The sequence below is a fragment of the Pan paniscus genome, chromosome X, assembly GCF_029289425.2.
Source record: "Pan paniscus chromosome X, NHGRI_mPanPan1-v2.0_pri, whole genome shotgun sequence".
Taxonomy (NCBI): domain Eukaryota; kingdom Metazoa; phylum Chordata; class Mammalia; order Primates; family Hominidae; genus Pan; species Pan paniscus.
In genome coordinates, this window is record NC_073272.2 from 105,453,057 (window position 1) to 105,478,501 (window position 25,445).

A 25,445-nucleotide genomic window follows, 5' to 3' on the forward strand; every position below is an offset into this window, starting at 1 on the left:
AAGCCAGTTACATTTTCAGTGATGCATGTTTACGCTCTTGGATTTGTGTTGGTTGATTTGCCTTCATTTTCTTTATCATTTGAAAATTATTTATGCAGGTTTTTCATGCTTTCAGTTTTGTGAAGATACCTTAAAGCAGTAGAACAGACACCCCTACACTGTGCTTTATATTTTTTCAAGAGGCTGTTTGGCATAGCATAGCTGGATATATGCTTTGGAATCAGACAGACTTTGGCTTCAAACTCTGCTTCCCCTACTTACTAGTACTATGACTGAATACATTATTTACTGTCTCTAAATTTTAAATTTGTATAAGTAAATTGGAGATAATTATACTTACTTGTTGGGCTATGGTAAGGATTCACAAAGATATCTAAATATCATGCTTAGCACAGTAGCTGATACATGGTAAAAATTCCACAAATGTTAGGTCTCAAATTGTACAGTTGGGAACCTATAGCTCCTTGCTTTTCTCCTGTACCATCAGTCATCTCAATAATAGGTTAGTTTTCTCCTTCTGATGACATTGTTGAGTTTTTCTAGTAAATGTGGATTTTATAAGAATGTAGATGTTATAGATCTTGCATTGTGTTTTTCAAACGACCCCTCACTAGGCATATTTCTCCCACTGTTAACCTACTAATGAAATAAAAATTGGTTTTTGGACTTCTTTTAGGAGCCAGGTGGTGGAAATGAGGCCTCAAATGCCATTGACTCAGGTGCTGCACCGTCAGCACCTGATCATGAGAGTGACAATAAGGACATATCAGAATCATCAACACAATCAGATTTTTCTGCCAATCACTCATCTCCTTCCAAAGGTTCTGGGATGTCTGCTGATGCTAACTTTGCCAGTGCCATCTGTGAGTGTGTTCAATATAATCTCTAAATGCTACTATCTGTTCACATATTAAATAGTGTTTAACCACTGCTTCATGATCTGTTAGGAATCAAATTATTCTCACATTCACTTGAAATAAATTCAGATTGATATATGCTTTTAAAACATCTACTCTTTACTGAATCTTTATGGTACCTAAATTTGAGCTACAATTGAGAAATTGAGTCCCTTATATGGATTTATGTGTGTTTTCTAATCACAATAACTTAAAATAATTCGTGTTCAACAATGTATTTTAGCCATCACGATTTGTGTTATCTGATGGTTTCAGAGTTACTGAAACTATACTTCCAGTAAAAAATAAAATACAATAAAAGGAAAGAAATTTATTTGTTTTTTTATTTTGAAATAAGATCTCGCTCTGTCACTTAGGCTGGATTACAGTGGCATGATCATGGTACATGGTAGCCTCAACCTCTGATTCTTAATGATCCTCCCACCTTGGCCTCCCAAGAGCTGGGATTACAGGTGTGAGCCACGACATCTAGCCAAAGAAAATAAATTTGGCTAAGTTGTGTCTCATTTGTGGAAGCACTGTAGCATATAAGGTGTACAGAGGAGTAATTTAAAAAAAAATTTTCTATAACTCCATCAGGTGCAGATTTTTCTTTAAAAAAAATTCTGTAACTCCATCATGCACAGAACTACTAATTTCTCTTATTATCTTCCCCTTACATCTTTGCAGTATACGCTGGATTCGTAGAAGTACCTGAGGAATCACCTAAGCAACCCTCTGAAGTCAATGTTAACCCACTCTATGTCTCTCCTGCATGTAAAAAACCACTAATCCACATGTATGAAAAGGAGTTCACTTCTGAGATCTGCTGTGGTTCTTTGTGGGGTGAGTTTGTTTTGTTTTCTTAAAGAATATATTTTTATGTAGCAAACCTGTGAAAATCATAGACATAAAATATTTGTTTACTCTTACCAAGTCATTACAATAAAAATATATTTATAGTAGTTAATTTGCTCAGAATTGGTTTTGCTGATTTTTTTTTCACTCAGTGCAGTTTGATGTTTGAATTGACGGCCCCCACCTTTGTATTCTATTTCTTTTAAACCTGAGTTAACTTGGATGGCAGGTGGATCACGAGGTCAGGAGTTGAGACCAGCCTGGACAACATAGTGAAACTTTGTACTAAAAATACAAAAAAATTAGCTGGGTGTGGTGGCAGGTGCCTGTAATCCCAGCTACTTGGGAGACTGAGGCAAGGAGAATTGCTTGAACCTGAGAGGTGGAGGTTGCAGTGAGCAGAGATCACGCCACTGCACTTCAGCCCGGGTGACAGTGCAAGACTCTCTCTCTATATATTATATTTATTATATTTTATATATATATATACACAACTGGACTAGGTTATGATTGTTTGAAAGTTTAAGTTTCGTATTTCTAATTTAGGGTAGTGTTCAACATGTGATACTTTATGAGGTATTCCAAGAAATATTTCTGCAGGATCTTGTTTTTAAAAAGCCTTGGAAATTTGTAGAGAAAGTTCCTTCTATAATGTCTTAACTCTGATAGACTTTTTAAAATCCTTTTTTTCAGAAGAATTATAACCACATTGGCAATGCTGAGACAATATTTTACCGCAAGCCAATCTGAATCACAAATGAAACAAAATAAATGAATTCAAGAAAGGGAGAAATCCAAAGTAAATGCCAACCTCTGTCTTGCAATTTCATAGATTTTGCTTAATGTATGATTGAACAAAGGACAGGGTTTTAAATTAAAAATAGAAAAGGGTAATAAACATTGTAATTATATGGATTAAAGAATTTTAAAAAATCATCTCAAAGTTCTGCTAATTTAGTGTGTCAAACAACAAGATAGCATGAATATTTCAGTCTGGCAACTACCTAGAAATGTAGTTAATGTCTAATAATCCATTCTTATAACGTGTAATTTTATATTTTGAAAAATAAAAGATTATAGTAAAAATTGGCTATACTTCTTCCTCCTTCTCTGATTCCCCTGTGAGAAGAAGATGCAGCTCCTAAACATGCCATTGGCCATGAGTTAGAGAACTGGTTAAAGACAGAGTGAGAAAATGAAGGCAAAATCACTTAAGTTTTCTCCTTATGCTCATGGAGCACAGGTATGCTCCAAGTGCAAGGAGGACTGTGAAATTTTATCTTGTTACATTAGTTGGCTGGTTATTTCCTATGTCACTTTATGGTGAAAAGCTCCCATAGTAGTTTGAAGTGTAATTTAACTTTAGTTCTGTCTTCTATTTCAGTCCTCTTATTTGGTCTTTAAACAGTGCTTATATTTGAACAAATAGAGCCAGTCAGCAAATAAAAGAGAGTGTAGAAATTGAGATCCATGAAGGCAGGAACTAATTTCATAGGCATTTGGCAACAGTAAATTTTTAATATATGCATGAACATAGAATCATTCAATTTAAAAACAATTATTTACATATAATTATTTTAAAATCATTCAAACATTTACTTATGTTTAGAGATGAGAAATGAGCTGAATTGAACTCTTTGTATGTGCTAGACTAAGAATGTTTAATGATAATTTTCAAAAAGGTTGATTGATTTTGATAAAGTTCAGAACACTACTAAAGGGTGCTAATATATCCATAAATTTCCATTTGTGAGATGGCATACCAGATGCCAGCCAGTGGAATACTGCCAGAGGGAATTATGTTCTATAGTTTTATGTATTTCATTGAAATTTGTTCTGTTGGTAGAGAGTACATAGTTACACAGTATGAGGTGATTATAGCCTAAACTGATAAGTCATATTTACATAGATCAGCATACTAGAATAGCAAAAATAGTAATATAGATGCAATTATGAAAAATAATCTGAGCTAATATAGCACTTTTTATATATGAACAGGAGTCAATTTGCTGTTGGGAACCCGATCTAATCTATATCTGATGGACAGAAGTGGAAAGGCTGACATTACTAAACTTATAAGGCGAAGACCATTCCGCCAGATTCAAGTCTTAGAGCCACTCAATTTGCTGATTACCATCTCAGGTTTGTTTAAGAACTAAAATTAGCTGAGTAATTATGCAGATTAATTAGTCTGCAAACTGGGTTAAAGACTTTCTCAGGTTAAAGTGTTCCTAGAAGAGCACTTTAAATATAACCTTTAATTGGGACACCAGACTTTCCTACTTGTATTATCTTATCTATTTACAATTTAAAGTAACTTCCTTTTATTGTAAAGTACCTAACCTAGGTTACTGATAAGAAAAACCACAACATTTGCATCCTTGCATGTTCTCTCCAGTGCAGCCTCCTACAACTTCAGATTTCTAATTTTCATCCATTCATGCACAGGACTGCAACATCCACCATGTCCCGTTCTTGTGAGGTGTTAGAAGCAACAAAGAACAAAGTGAACAATAATCAGATACAAAAGAGACTTGTCCTTAGTATATAGCCTTATCACAAGGGCCTACAGGTAGAGTTTGTAACAAGAATGGATCCCCTAAAGATCTTTACACCTTTTCCAAATAGTAGTTAAATTTCTTAGTTTTGGTCAGTCAGAGCCTGAAACTTAGAATACAAGAAAGCAAGTAAATGAGTGTTAAGAGTGATCGTGATTACTAAACAGCATTTAGTATCAGGAAAGCACCAACATTAAAGCTGACTATAGGCAAAAGATGACTGACAAAAGGGAGGAAAAGTAAGAAAATATGGTTTGTCTATGTGAATAAAATGATGCTAATCACAGACACTTATATGCGTTTATATATTTTATTATATATAACATGCTTTATATATAATTAGTGCACAAATTGCCATGTTGCACACTAATGATTTTGTGTTATTCCTAAAATGATTAACTTGGCTTTACATTTTGGTTAGAGGAGAAATCCCTTTAGAGGTATGCTCAGACTTCATGATTTTTTAAATCATGTTTTATAGTCAGTTGCTTATAATTGTTTAAGGTACGTAGAAGTAATATTTATTTTTTGAAAACATCTGGGTGGCTTATAGACCACATATCTGTATAACAGATTTCTTTACGTTTTATCCAACTTCCTCTAACCCAACTATGTTCTTCTGTAGTTCTTGAGCTTCTCTCAAATGTGGAATATTTTTCCATCAAACAGTACTGAGAACATCAGTATAAGAAGGTACTCAGTAGTTTAAAGCACAAATTCATTTTACCATTTAAGAAATAGAATAGCGGTAGTGTTTTAGTCCATTCTCATGCTGCTATAAGGACATACTTGAGACTGAGTAATTTATAAAGGAAAGGGGTTTAATTGACTCACAGTTCCACATGGCTGGGGAGGCTTCAAGAAACTTACAATCATGGCAGAAGGGAAAGCAAACATGTCCTTCTTCACATGGCAGCAGCAAGGAGAAGTGCAGAGCGAAGGGGGGAGAAGCCCCTTATAAAACCATCAGATCATATGAGAACTCAATATCATGAGAAAAGCATGAAAGTAACTGCCCCATGGTTCAATTACCTCCCACTGGGTCCCTCACTCAACACATGGGGATTACTATTTGGATTAAAATTCGAGACCATATCACATAGATGTAGATATCTGGACCCTAACACTGCTTCAAAAATGTTGTGTAAAAACATATGAAAGATTAATCATATAAGTAAGAATCCTATTGTTGGGCCTAGAAATCATGTAATAATAAACCATAAAAATGACAAAGAAAAATGATTATAAAGTCACTATATAGGGGAAAAGAAATGTGTGATTTTTTCATGGCCTGTGTTTCCTGACTGAATTGTAAGAATTTGATGAAATTTACAATTAGGAAATTAATATTAACGATAGATTTAGTTGGAGGAAAATATAATGAAACTGTTCAACTATTTTACAAGCATGCTGGAATGACAGAACACAAAGATACCCATATTGCTGTCCCTGAATACCTTAACAGTCAATATTCAGCCACCCCTGTCGTACACACACACTACCAGGGACAGCTTTTAGGTCTCTGAACTCCAGAGGAGTCATGACTTCATGAATAGCCAAGGTACAAATGAATGGATGGTAAGTATCTTGCCTTCATAGTGGAAGGCTTAACTTGTCCCAAAAAAAGTTTAGATCCCGTTCTGAGAGGCACATAGGTAGATACTTTGACTATCTCTTGGAATTGAGAGACTAAAATAATCTGTCATATTTCCAAATCCTGAATGGGAGATTCTGTTGCAATGCAGTTTTTTTTTAAGGTGCTTTTTACGTTAATAAAAATATTTTTAAAAGGCAAAATATCTTTACTTTTTTTTCTTCTAATATATGAAAAGAAAGACTGATTTTAAATACTGTATCTTTTCTTATCTATCAGGTCATAAGAACAGACTTCGGGTGTATCATCTGACCTGGTTGAGGAACAAGATTTTGAATAATGATCCAGAAAGTAAAAGAAGGCAAGAAGAAATGCTGAAGACAGAGGAAGCCTGCAAAGCTATTGATAAGTTAACAGGCTGTGAACACTTCAGTGTCCGTAAGCCATATTTCATGTTTACTACAGCTATATAAATTTTGCATCCTTTCATTTGGTGAACTACATAATTATGAAAGGCAAAGCAGAGAAAGGAAACAATTTGCAGTTTCAAATACAGACGAGATCAGGGACGTTCAGGGTGGTATGGCTATAGACAGCAACTTCAAATCAAAGAAGAGTAAATTTCACTGACACATCTTCCAGGTCTTCTATGTTACAATCTTGATTTTTTTTTTGAGAAAACATTGACTGACTAAAATAGTTATTGATGTTAGGTTTGGTTTACCTCCTCACCTTACTTTCTTTCCCAGTCACCCCGAATATTCCAGATAAACCGATTTTTTTTCTTGCCTTTATATAGCTTCAGCTATATAAATGGTCTTGATTTATCTTCACAAACTTGGGGAGATGCATATGATATTCTCTTTCTTTGGAGCAACAGTAAGATTGAATCCCTCCTAATACTGTCCAGGAAACTTAACGATGAGTCAGAAAGAAAATTCTATGATCTGCTGGCTCTCACTCCCACTGTTGATATTAATGAATATAATCACTAATTGTTTTCCATCTGATTAGAATGTTTTCATATACCCTGTCTCTTCACAACCATCCACTGTGAAAGGATGTAACAACCCTAGGGGTTCAGAATCCTGCTCTCGGCTATAGAAAACCGTGAGCTAATGTCATCCCATTCTGTTCTATTTCTGAAGCAAATCCCCCTGTACTCTCGGCCTTCTTTTGCTTCTTTCCCTCTTCATTAATTGCCTCTTCAGGCAGAACTGGTGGCATAGGTGAGAAATAGCTGGAATCACATTATATAAATTGCAATGGGATATTTCTATCCTGACTGACCATTATTGTTCTGCATATAAAGTGACTTTCTCAGGGTAGGTTTTTGTATGTGTGTGCATATGTACACATACATCACTAAAGAGGGAAATGAGTACCCAGATAATTTAAGCATTAAATAAATACACTAGTTTCTTCCAGGTTTAGGTATCACTACTTCCCTCCAAATCATATTATGCAAATGCGATAGTCCTACAGGTGGAAGATATCCCCAGATGTTAACTCAGGAGTTTATATAGCAAAACTACTTCCTCCTAACTTGTAAAATATTAGTTCAGTAAGAGATAGTCACAAAGTTACTCATATTGCAAATCTGTGCTCTTTGTGAGGGGTGGACTAGTTAAGTTTAGTTTTCCTGGCTGACCCCATTCCAGTCCACCTAAGCTCTCAGAACAGCAAAAAGCATTTGTCCCACTGACAGGTGGAATTAGTAGCATCTTCACATAGGAAGACAAGAACAAATCATACTTGCCTGGTATTTTCATAGCCTTCCAAGATCCACAAGACAGTGAATTGGCACCAATTACTACCCTATATTAAATATATAGGAAGTGTTTTCTTAAGAGAGAATATTTTTTATTATTGGAGGATTAGTAATCATGCTCCTTTGACCTACTTGGGAGCAATGCAAAAGAAAATGCAAGAGTAAGCTAGACCCAGAGAGAGACAGAAAGAGAGAGAGAGAGAGAGAATGCGTAGGGATGGCAGAAGAAATTGCAGCCAAGAAAGGGCTTTATAGCACAAAGTATAAATCTATCGGGTAAGACAACATATTCCATAAGAACCAGAAGGGCTAATCAAGAGCAAGCATATACCTATTTATACTTTTTAATTTACCTTTTAAAATAACCCTATTGAAATAATGTACATACCATGAAATACACTTGTTTAAAGTGCACAATTCAATGGGTTTTAGGAGGTCTATAGAGTTGTGTGACAATCGCCATGATCTAGTTTTTATCATCCCCAAAAGAAACCCCATATTCATTAACAGTTACCCCCATTCCATCCTTCTTTACTTCCCCCTCTACCACTCACAGTCCTAGGTATCCATTGATAAACTGATAAATGGTTACCTAGGACTTTCTTTCTCTATTGATTTGCCTCTTCTGGACTTTTACTATAAATGGAACCATATATTATGTTGTGTTTTATGACGGACTTTTACTTAGCATAATATTTTCAAGGTTTGTCTATGTTATATTATATATAACATGTATCAGCAATTCCTTTTTATTGCTGAGTAGTATTGCATTGTATGGATATACCACATTTTGTTTATCCATACATCAGTTGATGGACATTTGCACTCTTCCCACTTTTTGGCTATTAAAAATAATGCTACTATGAACATTTCATACATCTTCATATGTGGATATGTATGGTTTTTTTTTCTCTTGGATACTATCGTTACACTGTTTTTCAAAGTGGTTGCACCGTTTCACATTGCTATCTGTAAAGTATGAGAGTTCTATATTCTCTATATCCTTGTGAGCACTTGTAAATATCTGTCTTTTTATTCTAGCCATCCCCATGGGTGTAAAGTGGGATGTCATAAAAGTTTCAATTTGCAGTTCCCTCATGATTAATGTTGTTGAGTATCTTTTCATATGTTTACTGACCATTTGGAGACATGTCTATTCAAGTCCTTTGCCTGTTTTTTAATTGGTTTGCTTATCCTTTTGCTGTTGAATTGTAAACATTCTTTAAGTATTCCATATACTAGAGTCTTTTTTTCTTTTGAGGCAGCGTCTCGCTCTGTTGCCCAGGCTGGAGTGCAGTGGAGTGATCTCAGATCACTGCAACCTCCACCTCCCAGGTTCAAGATATTCTCCTGCCTCAGCCTCCCGAATAGCTGAGATTACATGTGCTTGCCACCACACCCAGCTATTTTTTGTATTTTTTTTTTTAGTAGAGATGGGGTTTCACCATGTTGGCCAGGCTGGTATCGAACTCCTGACCTCAAGTGATCCACCCACCCTGGCCTCCCAAAGTACTGGGATTGCAGGCGTGAGCCACTGTGCCCGGCCCATATACTAGACTCTCATCAGAATATGATTTGCAAATATTTTCTCCTATTCTGTATGTTGTATTTTCACTTCCTTGATAGTTTCCCTTGGTGCCCCAAATTTTTAATTTTTGATGAAGCCTAATTTATCTTTTTTTTCCTTTTCTTGCCTTATATTTGGGTGTCAAATATCAGAATTCATTGCTATATTCAAGGTCATCAAGATTTATCCCTATGTTTACTTCCAAGAGTTTTATTGTTTTAGCTATTACATTTAGGTGTTTGATCAATTTTGAGTTAATTTTGTATATGGTGTGAAATTTGGACTCCAACCTTATTGTTTTGCATAGATACATCCGCTTGTCCCAGCACCATTTGTTGAAAAGACTGTTTTTTCCCTATTGAATGGTATAACACCATTGACCATAGATGTATGGGTTTATTTGCCAACTCCCAATTTTATTCCATTGATCTATATGTCTCTCCTTATGTTATTTAGTACCATACTGCTTTGATTACTGTAACTTGCAGTAAGCTTTGAAATTGGAAAGTGTGAGTTCTCCAACTTAGATTTTCTTTTTCAACATTGTTTGGCTATTAAGAGCTTCTTAAGATTCCACATGAAATATAGGATCAACTTTTCCATTTCTTCAATAAAAGGCCATTGGGATTTTAATAGGGATTGCATTGAATCTATGGAGACAATTTTGGACCATATTGCTATTTCAGCAATGTTAAATCTACCTATCTATGAACAGGAGAACTTTTTTCATTTATTTGGGTCTTCTTTAATTTCTTTCATCAATGTTTTGGTGTACAATTTAGAGTGCTCTTGAAGGCGAATATGTATACTCCATAAAACTATACAGTAATTTTGTTACCTTTTTGTGGGCATCAAATTGTAACCAAGTAGCTTCCCCAAAAATATACTGTCTGTGCTCTTAAATTGTGATTATGGCATTTTTTATGACAAATACAAATACTTGAGTGTTCTTGTTAACTCTGTGGCATCGTTACTTTTTTGTGTTTTATCATTATAGTCCAACATGAAGAAACAACATATATTGCAATTGCTTTGAAATCATCAATTCACCTTTATGCATGGGCACCAAAGTCCTTTGATGAAAGCACTGCTATTAAAGTGAGTGATCTCCTTTTTCTTTGGATTATATGATTTTTTATTTTGAGAAGAAATTGTGAACAGAATCGTACCTTGGAATACAGATGCAGAAGTATATACCATTCTTCTATAGTTAATGAAATTTTGTTGTTAGTTTGCTTGCTTGTTTGTTTGTTTATTTTTTAGATACAGGGTCTCACTCTCTCACTCTGGCCCAAGCTAGAGTGCAGTGGCATGATCATAGCTCACTGCAACCTTGATCTCCTGGGCTCAAGCCATCCTCCCACCTCAGCCTCCCAAGTAGCTAGGACTACAGGCATACATCACACCTGGTTAATTTTTTAATATTTTGTAGAGATGGGGTCTCACTAATGTAACTTGAATATACCATGTCAGTAATTACTGTTTAACCCTTTTTTAGACAATTCACAGGCACCACAGCAAGGGAGAATGCGAGGGAAATCCCTGGCCCCTCCCCTTATAGGACCTCCCCACCAGCGCCTCACTCCCAATTCCTGTAGTCAATATGAAGACCTTCTCTTTCAGAGCCCCAAACACAGGCTTTGGGTGCCACCCCAATAAATTGAAGCTGAGAAAGTCCCTGTTTTCTCTTAGTGGGGGATAGAGAGCAGAGGGAAGGTAAAGAAAGGTATGGTAATGATAGAGGGGGAACACCCTTGGAGGAAAAAGGAGGGAAAAGAAAGCCTTTGCTCCAGTTACCATGGCCACAATATGTGGGTATGGGAAGGGGTTGGATGGGTCTATATTCTTTCCAAGCTGGAACTCTAAACACATTTCTCTCTATATCTATTAATATTGTGAGACATGGTGGTTAGGCTTACCAGTACTCTTTCTAACTTTATTACAGTTTGGCTGAACTTCTATGGATAGGCCACATAAATAAACAATTGAGTGTCTTAAACAACTAACCTTAAAATGAGGGACTGTTTTTATCTAGAGTAACTTACTTATAATGCTCCAGAATTCTACTTAAATGGAATTATTTTGTATTTATTCCATAGTAATGAGGGTTGACTAAAGAACTGGCAGCATTCTATCATGTCCAGTAGCTTCTAACCTAGGATGTATATCAGAATTAGCTGGAACATTTGGTAAAGGTTTAGATCTCAGACCCAACACCAGGCTGAATTAGTGGGTCTGGAGTAGGGTCTGGGAATTGATATTTTTAGCAGATGTTCCAGGTGATTTTTAACTAGTTGATCCATAGACAGGTTTTAACAAAGCACTGATAGGGACCCATCCTGACAGACGCAGCAAGGTATTCATGAAATACTTTTGTATCTTAAGTCAGGATCTGTTTACATGGTATATTTTGTAAGGGAACACATCACATGTATACAATAAAGATGAGCAAATTCTTATGACTACCTGCCAATGTCTATTTGCATAATAACTATGTTCTTCTATAAATTATACAGATGACTGTATATACAGTCTGAGTCAACCCTAAGACAAATCACATCACATCCCTGATCTGATCTCCCTAAATTGGGCCTTGGTTCAGCTGTCAGTATTTGGATATGGGTTTATTCTTGGGTGTCTGCTGATTGGTCAGAGCTGCCTGGTATGGAGCTGGAAAGCGAAGAAATAAGTACCAACAGTCTGTCTAGCCTGATACACAGTTCTTGTCCAAGTCCTCACTGCAGTTCTTGACTCCCACCTCACAACTACAGTATGGTGAATCCTGTGATGCTCAGTCCTCTACCGTGATCTGATCTTGGCAATGAATCCTGTTTGGCCTTTTGTTTTGGACTAGAAACCATAGGAGCCTATAGTACATGCCCAGTATATGGTAGGTTAACATGTCTGGCCCTTTTCATTCCCTACCAAGTATGCATTGATCAATCAGCAGACTCTGAAGGAGACTACATGTCCTATCAAGCCTATATACGAATACTGGCAAAAATACAGGCAGCTGATCCAGCGAACCGGTTTAAGAGACCAGATGAGCTCCTTCATTTGCTGAAGCTCAAGGCAAGGAACTTGAAGACAGCAAACAGAATGCAGGGCCATACAAGGCTCTTATGATCATTGCCAATCTGACCTTTGAAGAGAAACTCAATATTTTGAAGCTATTGAACATAATTATTTCTTTGTTGTAATAACAGATCTAAGAAAAACTGTAATACACAGGTCTCTAAATACAATATGCCATTTTAAAAATCCACCTGGGTTTTGTACACTTATAAACCTGACAAAAGAGTGAGGGAATTTTTGCCTTAGTTAGAATGTCATTTTTGGCCTTTTGGCCATATTTGGTTTTATATTCACAGGTATTTCCAACACTTGATCATAAGCCAGTGACAGTTGATCTGGCTATTGGTTCTGAAAAAAGACTAAAGATTTTCTTCAGCTCAGCAGATGGATATCACCTCATCGATGCAGAATCTGAGGTTATGTCTGATGTGACCCTGCCAAAGAATGTAAGATAACACCTTCAGATTCCTAGAAATTATTGTATACCACCATTTGAGTTTTTCCAACTGTCAAAACTCTGAAAGGTTTAAAAATATGATTAGTAATGTCTATACTGGAACTGAGACATAAAAGGTAAGTATAGAGTGCCAGAAAGTGGTCTTGCATAAACAAAAAACACTGATGATTCCTTAGTTTAGAAAGCTGAGTATATTCTGCAGATTGATTTTGCTTGTCTTGCCTAATTTTTTTTTATTTTTAATGAATAAAGTTTACACTTAAACTCTGGACTTCTATTGCTACATCAGAAGACTAGATAGCATCAGTGCCACATTACTATCTAGCCATTATCAATTGGAATTTATTCATTCATAGCTCCTTTTAGGTGGGATATATGCTCTACATTCTCTACCCATTTATGTTTATATATTTATAATAACTGACCATAAAGTGTATTTGATTTTGCAGTACTTGCTTTAGTTTTTCTGCACTTCACAATGCATTAACAAATTTTAAAAAAATACACCAGTATTGCAGCATTATTATGTGTATTCCTATTCTTTATTATATTACCTCAACAGTGACATAACAGCAAATTATCATAAAATGTTCTCTTATCTGGTTAATTATAGTTAGAATTTCTGATCAAAAGATTCAGCATTTTAAAAGCAGATACTCCTCAACTCTTAAATGCTTATATTTTGTGAAATACGGTGCAACATCTAAAATATAGATTGTCATAAAAATATTATACACATCATTTACATAAAGAGTTTGAACATAATGTAATATCCCTCACACACACCATACAAAATATAATTCTACTGTGTCTCAAATTTGATGTTGGCAATGATGTTTGTCCTATTGAAATTTTTATTTAAAAGGAAGGCCTAAACCAACAGTTCTCTGCTTCACTATATTTAAATTCCCAATTTTTAGACAACCAAAGTTTTGGCGGTTTAGCATTATACAAAAAGTCCAGGAGAAAACTTTGATGTATTTTCAAATTACTACAGTTGTGTGATATTTTGAACAGCTCTCAGAATTGTCTCATATGTCTCTAACAAATTACATAAACCAATTGTCAGGACATTAGTGGGGACAATTTTGTAAAAGTCTTTTGGTCATATTAAAGATAATTAGCTTATTACTCAGTTGTTGCCCATGATTATATAGAAATCACACTGTTGATAATGTAGAAAATACTGAACCAATCTTAGCCAAAGCCACTTAAACGTGAGGTCAAGTTAATTTTGATATAGCTATTGTTGTACTCTTCAGTTGGAGTGTCTTCCGTAGCTTCCTGCATCTCTCTTTTTTTTTTAAATGTTGAGTCAGATAGCTTTTATTAAGAAGCTAGTGCAGTATTGAACTTTGCAGCATTGGTCCATGTTTACACTTATTTGAAAAGTAATTCAGGAATGTTGACCCGCGTGTTTCACATGATTAATAAGCAAGGAAAGTTATTTCCTTTTGAAGCAATTTGTTAGTTAGAGATGAGTTCTTAAAAATCACTTTCTGACCCAATTAGGATACCTTGTGTATATTCAAAAATATTTTTAGCTAAATACTCTAGTGTCTTGACCCATTTAAAGAGAAAGGACTCTAATATCAGGGAGGGGGGTGTCTTCTGAGAAAGAATATAATAAAAATACTATTTTTCCAAGAGTGCTAGATTACAAAAGCTGTAATGATACAAGGGAACCATGTGTGCTAAAGAATATCTGGTTACTTCAGGAATCATCTGAGAAGCATCTGAGGCTGTACGGATTTGCAGCAGTCCAGTTTTTTTCTAAACAGATTTTATTAAGACAACCTTCTTTCCTGCAATTTCTTTTACTCTCTTCCTTTATCTTTTTTTTCTGATTCAATTGCTCATGCAAGTGCCCAGGGAACGCATTAAAATTGCTTTTCGTCTCTGGATCCCCATTTTAGTTATAAGGATTGTTGTTGCTGGGACATGGCCTCAAGCACCTGGCCTGAGTACGCTGGGTTTGGCAAGTATAGTTTCTGACTTTTTTTTTTTTTTGAATGTGCTAGTTTGAAGAAACCATAGAGGAACACAATTTTTCATTTGCAGGGAAATACTGTTAATGTGACAATATCTGTAGTTTAAGAAAACTTTATTGCATTGTTTTGTGCATCATGAAATTTAGAAATGCTTAGATATTTCTTAGTTTTTCGTATTATGTCACCAAATATGTCTTTGAATGTGTATCTTAAGTGCATTTGAAATTATATTAATTGGAAAAGAAATTCTAACTTTTTTGCAAAGGGGGAAATGACTTAAAGTTATATTTCAAGCTGTGAAGACTATTATAAAGCTGTCCCTTGTAAACATTTTAAGCTTAAGCTATTTTTTAGATTAGTTTTCTATTTCTAATTTGAGTGAGTTGGCTGATAAGCAAGTATTGTATATTTGTTATTTGATTTGTACATTAATTACTAAAGTATTTATTAATGTGTTATCTTAAACCCAAGTCTGTAACAAGTAGTGTTTCTTCTATTATGATACATAATAATTTGTGAAATGTCAAGAAATCTCTTTGCGTTGGAAATACATCTTTGCTTTTTTAAAATAAGGCTTTCTCCTAATTATAAAGAAGAATATTTAACAGTTATGAATTTATGACATAAAGAAAGCAGCTCTCTTCAAATATTGGATAGCATGCTTATTACTTTGGAAATAGAGGTTTCTCTTCCTCCTTGCTCTTTGAACCTCTTTTGGTCTTTATTGCTCTGCCAAGCTGCTTCGATTAAAGTAGTAGTGATAAAATATTGGACATATAAATCTTTATGAAACATAATTCCAGCCCCTGGAAATCATTATACCACAGAATATCATCATTTTACCTGATTGCTTGGGAATTGGCATGATGCTCACCTTCAATGCTGAAGCCCTCTCTGTGGAAGCAAATGAACAACTCTTCAAGAAGATCCTTGAAATGTGGAAAGACATACCATCTTCTATAGGTATGTATACAATTTATTTCTTCTTCAGGACCCCAGAGAAACTTTACAAGGGTAAAAAAGTGTCCTAAGAAAAGATTTCCTGAATTATTACATTTTCTTAAGACACATAAGATTAATTTGGGGTTCTGCATAATTATTCTCTTAGTAAGGTGATGCCTGTATTTGTCCTATGCTTAATGAATTCGTGAGAGTACCACAAAGAGACTCATTTTGGTTATCTGAGTTATTTGCAATATTGTATAACTGAAATGAGAGCTAATTCCTTTCCACAAAAATCTATAATTTTGTTTTAACTCCCTTTACTTGCAGACTTTACACAGATATTGGAAATGCTTCTTTTCATCACACTGATTGTGGGGTTTATCTTTATCTTAGGAGACTGCCAACTAGTATAAAAGAGCCAAATACTTCTATTTTTTATAGTCAGTAGAGTTCTATTTTGTGAGTGATATTCCTGTGAAGAATCAAATCATTTAGAAAAGTGACAGATATGACTGACTGGAGTGCTTGTTAGGTACCAACCACGTGGCAACAAAGAAAAATGCCTTTTCACCTTCATCAAACCAGGATATTTTTTTCTTCCTAGCCAAAGCAGGACTGCTGATCTGAGAAATCCAAATAATTTGAGATTCTTGTATATGTTCTGAGGCTCAGTGACCCCAGACGTGATTCTAGATAAGGAACATAATGCATACAAAAAGTAAATATATTAGAGAGAGTAGAATGATTAGCTGGAGGATAGCTATTATAGAAAAGAGAAGTTTAATGGAGAAAAAGGAAAAAGGCAGCAGTGTGTGTGTGTGTGTGTGTGTGTGTGTGTGTGGAGAGAGAGAGAGAGACTTAACAATTGCATCAGGTATTACTAAGTGTTCCCATTTCCAAAACATTGTGTCCCATCTCAGAAAGCAAGCTAGCTCAGTAGCTAGGTTAAGTGGCAGATGTAGGTGTTTTGGGACTAAGGTGGAAATTATGCGATGTCATATGAACTATGTACTTGGACTCAGCACAAAGCCTTTGCTTTAGGTTTAGAATTTTTAGTCTATGTTGTTGTTGACAACATAGAGACAGAGAGAGAGAGAGAGAGAGAGAGAGAGAGAGAGATGGTCTGTCAAATGAGAAGGCAGATGCTTCTGAGATCTCTATAAAATGACTAAATATGATCCTCATGTGGCTTTAAGGACCATTTTGAAAGAACTGCTTTTTAATGAACATTTTTTATATGGGATGATGGCACTTTGCATTGCATCTGCAGAATCCTTCTTCTTTTTTTTTTTTCATATATAGTCAGTTTAAGGATTGTCCTGAAAACCTGCTCCAATTTCCTCAAACAAGTAAGAACTCACAGAGGGTTTAAAACCACTTTAAGTGACAGAAGATAAATGCTTACAGTGTAATTGACAGATTCGGGGCAAAAGAAAGTAAAAATAATGACTCATGTTCTATCCTTTACAGTGGTACTTTTGTGATCGATATGCTAATCAGAAATGGTTATAAGGAAATTCAGTTCAAATAGGAAACTGAACAAACCCTTATATTTATGCCAGTAGACAATCATAAGGGTCAAAGGGATCTTGAGAAGTCATCTGGTGCAGCTCTTGTCCTCAGACAGGACAACTTCTGACCTAAAACAAAAAAAAGCTACTTTAAGTTGCTAGAATTTGAAAGACAGCTACACGTAAAATAAATTACAGTACTATAAGAACATGATATTTTAGTTTGTATATTAAGGATATTTTGAGAGTATGCTAAAGACTGTCATATAACACTGATATTAAGGAGATCAATTACTGTATTATTCTGTCTACAAACAACTGCTTTGTTATTTAAAACTAATTCAGATCCAGATTTCCCCAATTTAAATTTTATGTTTTCTGAAGTTATAATAAATGTGTTCAAATCATTGCTCTCCATTTCCAAACAAATATGTACAGGCTTAACAATTGCATCAGGTATTACTAAGTGTTCCCACTTCCAAATCATTGTGTTTCATCTCAGAAAGCAAGCTAGCTCAGTAGCTAGGTTAAGTGGCAGATGTAGGTGTTTTGGGACTACGGTGGAAATTATGCGATGCCATATGAATTATGTACTTGGACTCAGCAAAAAGCCTGTGCTTTAAGTTTAGAATTTTTGATCTATGTTGTTGTTGACAAAAATATCATTTTTAATAAAGTAGTCACATAGGTGAAGAAATTCAACTCTAGATAGATTAGATCTGTTACTTGTTCCCAACCCTCTGGAGACTGATTTTCCTTATTTCCCTTATATCTGGAGTTATTTTAATTCTAGTCTGAAATTTGACTTATAAAGTCTTCTTCCAGGATAACCATTTTTCTTAGTCAACTTATTCCTTTTATAATAGAAAAAATGAAAAATCAAAGTAATTAATTGAATTCTGATTTTAATCATGTTAATATGAGAATGAAGATGCCTTATTTTGTTGTTTCCTAGACTATTTTAATTTGAGTTTAAAATCTTGATATTATTTTAAATGTCAGGATTTTATTTACTTATGGAATTTTTCCCCATGAAGTACATAAAGAATATTAAATTGAAAGTTAAAAATGTAATAATAGTGCTGTTCCTTGTGTCAAAAAATACCTTGCAGCACCAGCTGACTGACTGTTTACACAATTAGGTTTAAGGCAATTATTGTCATAATCTATATTTTTCACAAAGTATTATAAAATAGAGTCAAAAAAGTTAAAATCTTAATAAATATTTCCTGAGCAGGAAAAAACCTTAAGAATATCAAATTAGCTTTGGTTCTGCTTATAACATGATAATTTATTGAATTGCATTAGGGTTGCTACAGTCATTATTTGAGCAAGTCATTTTTTAACTATTTTAATTTTTGAGAGTCAGGTTTTCATGTACGTCACTGGAGCACAAATATACACCCTTATTAGGAGCCCTTATTAGGAATGCTGTATGTCACTTAGACTATAAAATGAAGAGTGGCTGTGAGTAGATCACAATGTCTACAAATGGGATAGAATTAGTCCTTAGCTTTTTCTATGGTCTTAGAGGATATGAATACAAGAATTAAATAATTGAGACCTGGTAATTAAATGTTGATTACAATGGTGCCTTTAGATAGCCAGTTTGAACACCACTCTTGAGCAGCAAAATGGCCAAACAACTGACTACAGGAGGGAAAAACAGGATGTGCTAACCTGAACTGTAACAATGAGCCTCTTAATAAACAAACATTGACTGTAGTTATAATTTTCTATGATGGCCAGAAAGATTTTGTGTTTTTCTGATTTTTTTTCATTTGTATTGTAGCTTTTGAATGTACACAGCGAACCACAGGATGGGGCCAAAAGGCCATTGAAGTGCGCTCTTTGCAATCCAGGGTTCTGGAAAGTGAGCTGAAGCGCAGGTCAATTAAGAAGCTGAGATTCCTGTGCACCCGGGGTGACAAGGTATAGCTTACACCCTCCAGTTACAGCAAAAATAACGCAACCATTGAAAATGAACCAACAAAAGAAATTTCTGTCCTTTTCCTTCTGGCTATAAATATATTTGTGGTATATTTTTTCAAACTGGCATACTATTGATTAAAAACAATTTTATATTTTGCAGTAGAAATGCTAATTTGGTAAGTGATGAAATTTGGTTTCAAAAGAAGTTCATTTTGAAAAAATAAGAAAAAATTCTAGTTATGTCTTAAGCAAAGCTTAGCCATTATTTTATTTGGTTCGAAATCCTTTATTGTCTTTGATTCATAGTGCCTTTCATGTTCATATTAAAATGATATTTTTAAACAAAACGCTTGAGCAAATCTGCCTTTTATAGCTTTCAACATAATTCAATAACAGAAGGAAAATGTACTTATGTTTACTGAGCACTTAATTGTATAGTAGGCCTTGTGCTAGATACTTTAACAGCTATCTCAATTTATCTTCACAAGTGGGTGTTATGATGTTTATTTTGCAGAAAATAAAAATAAAATCAAGATCTGGCAATTATTTGTATAATTTGATCAATTTTAACAACCAATTCAAATAGTTTAGATGGAAAATTTCATGGTGTAAGATTATTACCATTCCTACCTATTATAGGAAATAATAGTGTGAAGAAATAGTCCTAATAGGATTAGGAAACATTCATGTTGAGAAGAGATTGCAGAGGGTTTGAGTTAATATCAGAACAGCCAGGGTAAAGCACTGTATGTCAAGCAAAGTTGCCAATTTACAATGTGAAGAGATGAAATGGCAAAAACCTGTGTTTCAGGTCAGCGAGACCTAGAATGCAGTCCTGGCTCTAACCAGGACTAACCAGGTTAGAGAACCTGAGAAGTTTGATTAATCTTTCTGATCCTTAGTTCCTTCATCTCCAAAATAGAAATATTAATAACTGCTTTGGGAACAATTGTGACAACTAGTCATATCTGTAAGCATCTCACAGATTGCCTGTAACATCAGATATGTTAAGTCAAGAATGACTAGCATATCTTTTAAAAAAATTACAATGTTGTCTCTTTATTATGAGGTAAAATTACTTACTATGAAATGTAAAATACTGTTTTCATATACACTTAAAGCCCTGCATCCCCCTCTGTATAGAGCAAACTCTGTAAAGGTTTATGAAGATTTTTATTTAATTGGGTATAAAGCAGATCTTAGAAGAGTTAAGCGAGGGCATTTCAAATTTTATTTAACTCAGTATAATCATATAATTTTTTCTTAAAAGATTATTTGTTTTCTTGATGACTACTAACCGAAGTAACTATGATTGCTGCCTTTGTCTAATAATATTAAATATTTTTAATATTTAAATTTTAATAATTTCAAATATTATCTTTTATCAAGCAAAATGTACAGTTACATACACTGTAAGCTCACAGTATCACAAATTAGAGACTCCCTGCTTCCCTTTGTCACACCTAGTGTATCTTATCATCATCATGTCACAAAATCTCCTAAATATAGCCACTGTGGATGTCAAAAGCCTTAGTCCTAACAAGGAGACATTTGTTTGATATTTATGTGCATATTTTGTTATAATTTTCTTTATGGTACAGACCACATTTACACAACATGTCCCTCTCTAAGCCACTGGGTTTCACTCATTTTATCAATCTATTGATGTCCATTTTGCTGAGATAGAAAATTGCATGAGTGGATGTTAAGTGCTCTCACCATAAAAATGATAACCACGTGAGGTGATACATTTGTTAATTAACAAGATTTAACAATTCCACAGTGTATATGGACTTCAAAACATCATTTTGTATGTGATAAAAACATACAGTATTATCTGTCTGTTAAATTTTTTAATATTAAAAAATAATGAAAAGAAAAAAAAAGAAAATTGTACCAAGTAGAAAATTTCAATGGCTTCTTAAATATAAGCAGCAATGGTAAACAACACCTAAATAATTTGTTTCCTTATATTAAAAGAAAAGCCAACTGGAATATAAGTAGATTATTGTTTTAAAAAGCAAAGAATTATTGCCCAAAAATAATCAAGAACTTCAGCAAATGAAGGCCACCTACGAAATTACTAATTTTATTTAACCATATAAATTATAATTATGTAGACTATAGTAAAAGGGTTGTTTTAAAAATGTATAAGTTAGACTTCAAACTAATGTAAACTCATTCTTTCATTTGAAAACCAAACTATTCCACAAAACAGTAAGGCTTAATATCTTAATTAGCAGATGCAGATAAAATTATAGTTATATGAAATATCTGGTTGCAATGTATTAAATATCTGTTGACAGTGTATTTCTTTCTTTTTCAAGCTGTTCTTTACCTCTACCCTGCGCAATCACCACAGCCGGGTTTACTTCATGACACTTGGAAAACTTGAAGAGCTCCAAAGCAATTATGATGTCTAAAAGTTTCCAGTGATTTATTACCACATTATAAACATCATGTATAGGCAGTCTGCATCTTCAGATTTCAGAGATTAAATGAGTATTCAGTTTTATTTTTAGTAAAGATTAAATCCAAAACTTTACTTTTAATGTAGCACAGAATAGTTTTAATGAGAAATGCAGCTTTATGTATAAAATTAACTATAGCAAGCTCTAGGTACTCCAATGGTGTACAATGTCTTTTGCACAAACTTTGTAACTTTTGTTACTGTGAATTCAAACATTACTCTTTGGACAGTTTGGACAGTATCTGTATTCAGATTTTACAACATGGAGTAAAGAAACCTGTTATGAATTAGATTACAAGCAGCCTTCAAAAGAATCGGCACTGGGATAAGATTTTTCAGAAAAAGAAAAACATCGGCAAACTGTGATTTTTCCAAAGCTATATAAAGAACCAAAGGTTTAGTCAAGAAACAAAAATCTTAAAGATTATTATAACCCAGACTAAGGTTGAACAACCTGCATGCCCAGAGAAAACTATGGCGACAAAGGGGAAAAGGCCACCACTCGTTTTCTCACTGATTCATGCCAATTAAGCCTACAGTTAAAGACCAGTTTTGTTCTTTTCACCCATTTTTAAGCTGGTTTTCTCCTGATAAGAAGAAAGGAAGAAAGCCCCAGACACTTGGTTTTTCTCAGAACCCCCAAAAGATGTGCAATAGCTGTTGTTACAAACCACCAAATAATACAGTTGTGAGCCTGAATACAGGACTGAACTCCTATACACGTGTACTGTAGAATGAGTATTTTTTAATACCTTAACGTAGGCGTCAAATTCTACTCCCCAAAGCAGATAGATTGATTTATCAAAATTATTATCTGGCCAACAGTGTGACTATCAGACAGCATCAAATATTTGCCCAATCCAAGATTAGACTACACAAAAGCTTCCTTCCAGTATTAAACAAAAAGAATTAAACATAACTATGAAAAAACTTTGCTAATATCTGTGTTTTTCAGATTTCATTTTTTGTAAAATCAGAAATTAATCTAAACATATTCAGTGATAAGTTCATGTGTAACGACTTAATGTTAAAGGTTAAAAAAAAGATTTCACAAAATATACAACTTTCACCATATATATAAGCCTGCAAAATTAGAGTAGTGAAAGTCATGCTAGTCCATCACCCAAATATGTTATAGACGCCATAGACAGGTGATGTTTGGTCACCTATGGTAACTGCTACCTGATGAAGAGCATAATTTCTGCATATCCATCCTCAATACCATGGTAAATTCTGGGGCAATAGAGAAGCAACAGAACTGCCACAAAGTATACCTCAATATAATTCCTCTAGTTCTGCTTCTAAAATCTGAGGACAGTGCTAGTGGGAAAATAATTTTCAAACTACCTGGTTAACCAAAATACAAAAGCAGCTGACTATGTGTGATTTCATAATAGCACATTTCTTGACACTTAGTGCTAGAAATGAAGATTTGGATTTCTTAACAACTTACATCAAGAATGTAGTGTAGCTCATTATTGAGAATTTAGGAAAGCCTGAATCCATTAATTAAGGAAATAAATGTGACTCACATTTCTTTTACTGTGACACAATAATGTGATCCTAAAACTGGCTTATCCTTGAGTGTTTACAACTCAAACAACTTTTTGAATGCAGTAGTTTTTTTTAAAAAAAAAAACAAACTTTTATGTCAATTTTTTTTTCTTAGAAGTAGTCTTCATTATTATAAATTTGTACACCAAAAGGCCATGGGGAACTTTGTGCAAGTACCTCATCGCTGAGCAAATGGAGCTTGCTATGTTTTAATTTCAGAAAATTTCCTCATATACGTAGTGTGTAGAATCAAGTCTTTTAATAATTCATTTTTTCTTCATAATATTTACTCAAAGTTAAGCTTAAAAATAAGTTTTATCTTAAAATCATATTTGAAGACAGTAAGACAGTAAACTATTTTAGGAAGTCAACTCCCATTGCACTCTGTGGCAGTTATTCTGGTAAAAATAGGCAAAAGTGACCTGAATCTACAATGGTGTCCCAAAGTAACCAAGTAAGAGAGATTGTAAATGATAAACCGAGCTTTAAAGGATAAAGTGTTAATAAAGAAAGGAAGCTGGGCACATGTCAAAAAGGGAGATTGAAATGTTAGGTAATCATTTAGAAAGGACAGAAAATATTTAAAGTGGCTCATAGGTAATGAATATTTCTGACTTAGATGTAAATCCATCTGGAATCTTTACATCCTTTGCCAGCTGAAACAAGAAAGTGAAGGGACAATGATATTTCATGGTCAGTTTATTTTGTAAGAGACAGAAGAAATTATATCTATACATTACCTTGTAGCAGCAGTACCTGGAAGCCCCAGCCCGTCACAGAAGTGTGGAGGGGGGCTCCTGACTAGACAATTTCCCTAGCCCTTGTGATTGGAAGCATGAAAGTTCTGGCAGGTTATGAGCAGCACTAGGGATAAAGTATGGTTTTATTTTGGTGTAATTTAGGTTTTTCAACAAAGCCCTTGTCTAAAATAAAAGGCATTATTGGAAATATTTGAAAACTAGAAAATGATGGATAAAAGGGCTGATAAGAAAATTTCTGACTGACTGTCAGTAGAAGTGAGGTAAGATCCTCAGAGGAAACAGTAAGAAGGGATAATCATTAAGATAGTAAAACAGGCAAAGCAGAATCACATGTGCACACACACATACACATGTAAACATTGGAATGCATAAGTTTTAATATTTTAGCGCTATCAGTTTCTAAATGCATTAATTACTAACTGCCCTCTCCCAAGATTCATTTAGTTCAAACAGTATCCGTAAACTAGGAATAATGCCACATGCATTCAATGGGATCTTTTAAGTACTCTTCAGTTTGTTCCAAGAAATGTGCCTACTGAAATCAAATTAATTTGTATTCAATGTGTACTTCAAGACTGCTAATTGTTTCATCTGAAAGCCTACAATGAATCATTGTTCAACCTTGAAAAATAAAATTTTGTAAATCATCGGTTGATGTCATTATTGAAATATACTTATCTAATGCCATGGAATTAGGACTTATTCAAATAATATTCATTTCTTTAAAGTATATAATAATGAACTGATTAGAATATGTTAGGGGTTCAGCTTGTTGTTGCATTTGGAATTCTGGCCAAAGAGGGATATATTAATCTGATTTTAAAAATACCTTCTGGCTACAGTAGTGAAATTAGAAGCTGATTAATTTTCCTCTAAATATATAGGACTTTACACATAGGCATAGATTCACATGGTATGGGTAAAACTCAAGCAAGTTTCAATGCTGCCTTCCCTCCCATGCCACCCCAGTATTTTCAAGTCCAGAGGAGAGGAAAGGTGAAGCACTCTATCACAGAGTATCTTTCATTTAAGAAGGGTTTTAGTGCAGGCTGATGGCAGAATACAGAAGACAGAGTAATCATGGCAGGTTTTCAAAAGAAGCTTAGTCCTTTCTTTAGGACCAGAAGAACAGAATTTCCCTCAGCAGGTCTTGACAGTGGAGTATTAAAAGTATAATCCCATGCACATCCTGTCATCTCGGGACATTTTGGAGAGGTGTTCATCAGGCTTACTCATTAGAGCCTGTTGGGTATTGTCCTAATTTGGCATGTGTGGCCAGGCATTCTGGAGCTGGGCTACCTGGATCACATAATGCTTATCCAGGTTGTTAAGGGCTGAATTCAAAACGTTTCATTACAATCAAATTGTTTTACTCAACTTTATTTTAGGGTACACTGACTTCAGCTACTTTAGGGGACAGTGTTATGAGCAAAGGAATAAAAGTATCATCACAAATTGGAATTAGCTCAGACAGGGTGAGTCCCTAAGGCTGAGAGAGGGCATTA

At 34.5% G+C, this 25,445-nt stretch overlaps 1 protein-coding gene across 1 annotated transcript in view; it reads left to right on the forward strand.

Moving 5' to 3' along the window:
• Positions 1–24,586, forward strand: part of NRK (Nik related kinase) — a 136,832-nt gene extending 112,246 nt beyond the window's left edge. Inside the window, exons 20-29 of the mRNA XM_063601537.1 lie at positions 677–863; positions 1,587–1,742; positions 3,753–3,896; positions 6,186–6,344; positions 10,242–10,346; positions 12,174–12,316; positions 12,616–12,765; positions 15,571–15,730; positions 19,016–19,155; positions 21,483–24,586. Coding sequence (XP_063457607.1) covers positions 677–863; positions 1,587–1,742; positions 3,753–3,896; positions 6,186–6,344; positions 10,242–10,346; positions 12,174–12,316; positions 12,616–12,765; positions 15,571–15,730; positions 19,016–19,155; positions 21,483–21,578 — 1,440 coding nt within the window. The 3' untranslated portion in view covers positions 21,579–24,586. The remainder of the gene's footprint in view (positions 1–676; positions 864–1,586; positions 1,743–3,752; positions 3,897–6,185; positions 6,345–10,241; positions 10,347–12,173; positions 12,317–12,615; positions 12,766–15,570; positions 15,731–19,015; positions 19,156–21,482) is intronic.
• The last annotated feature ends 859 nt before the right edge of the window (positions 24,587–25,445 follow it).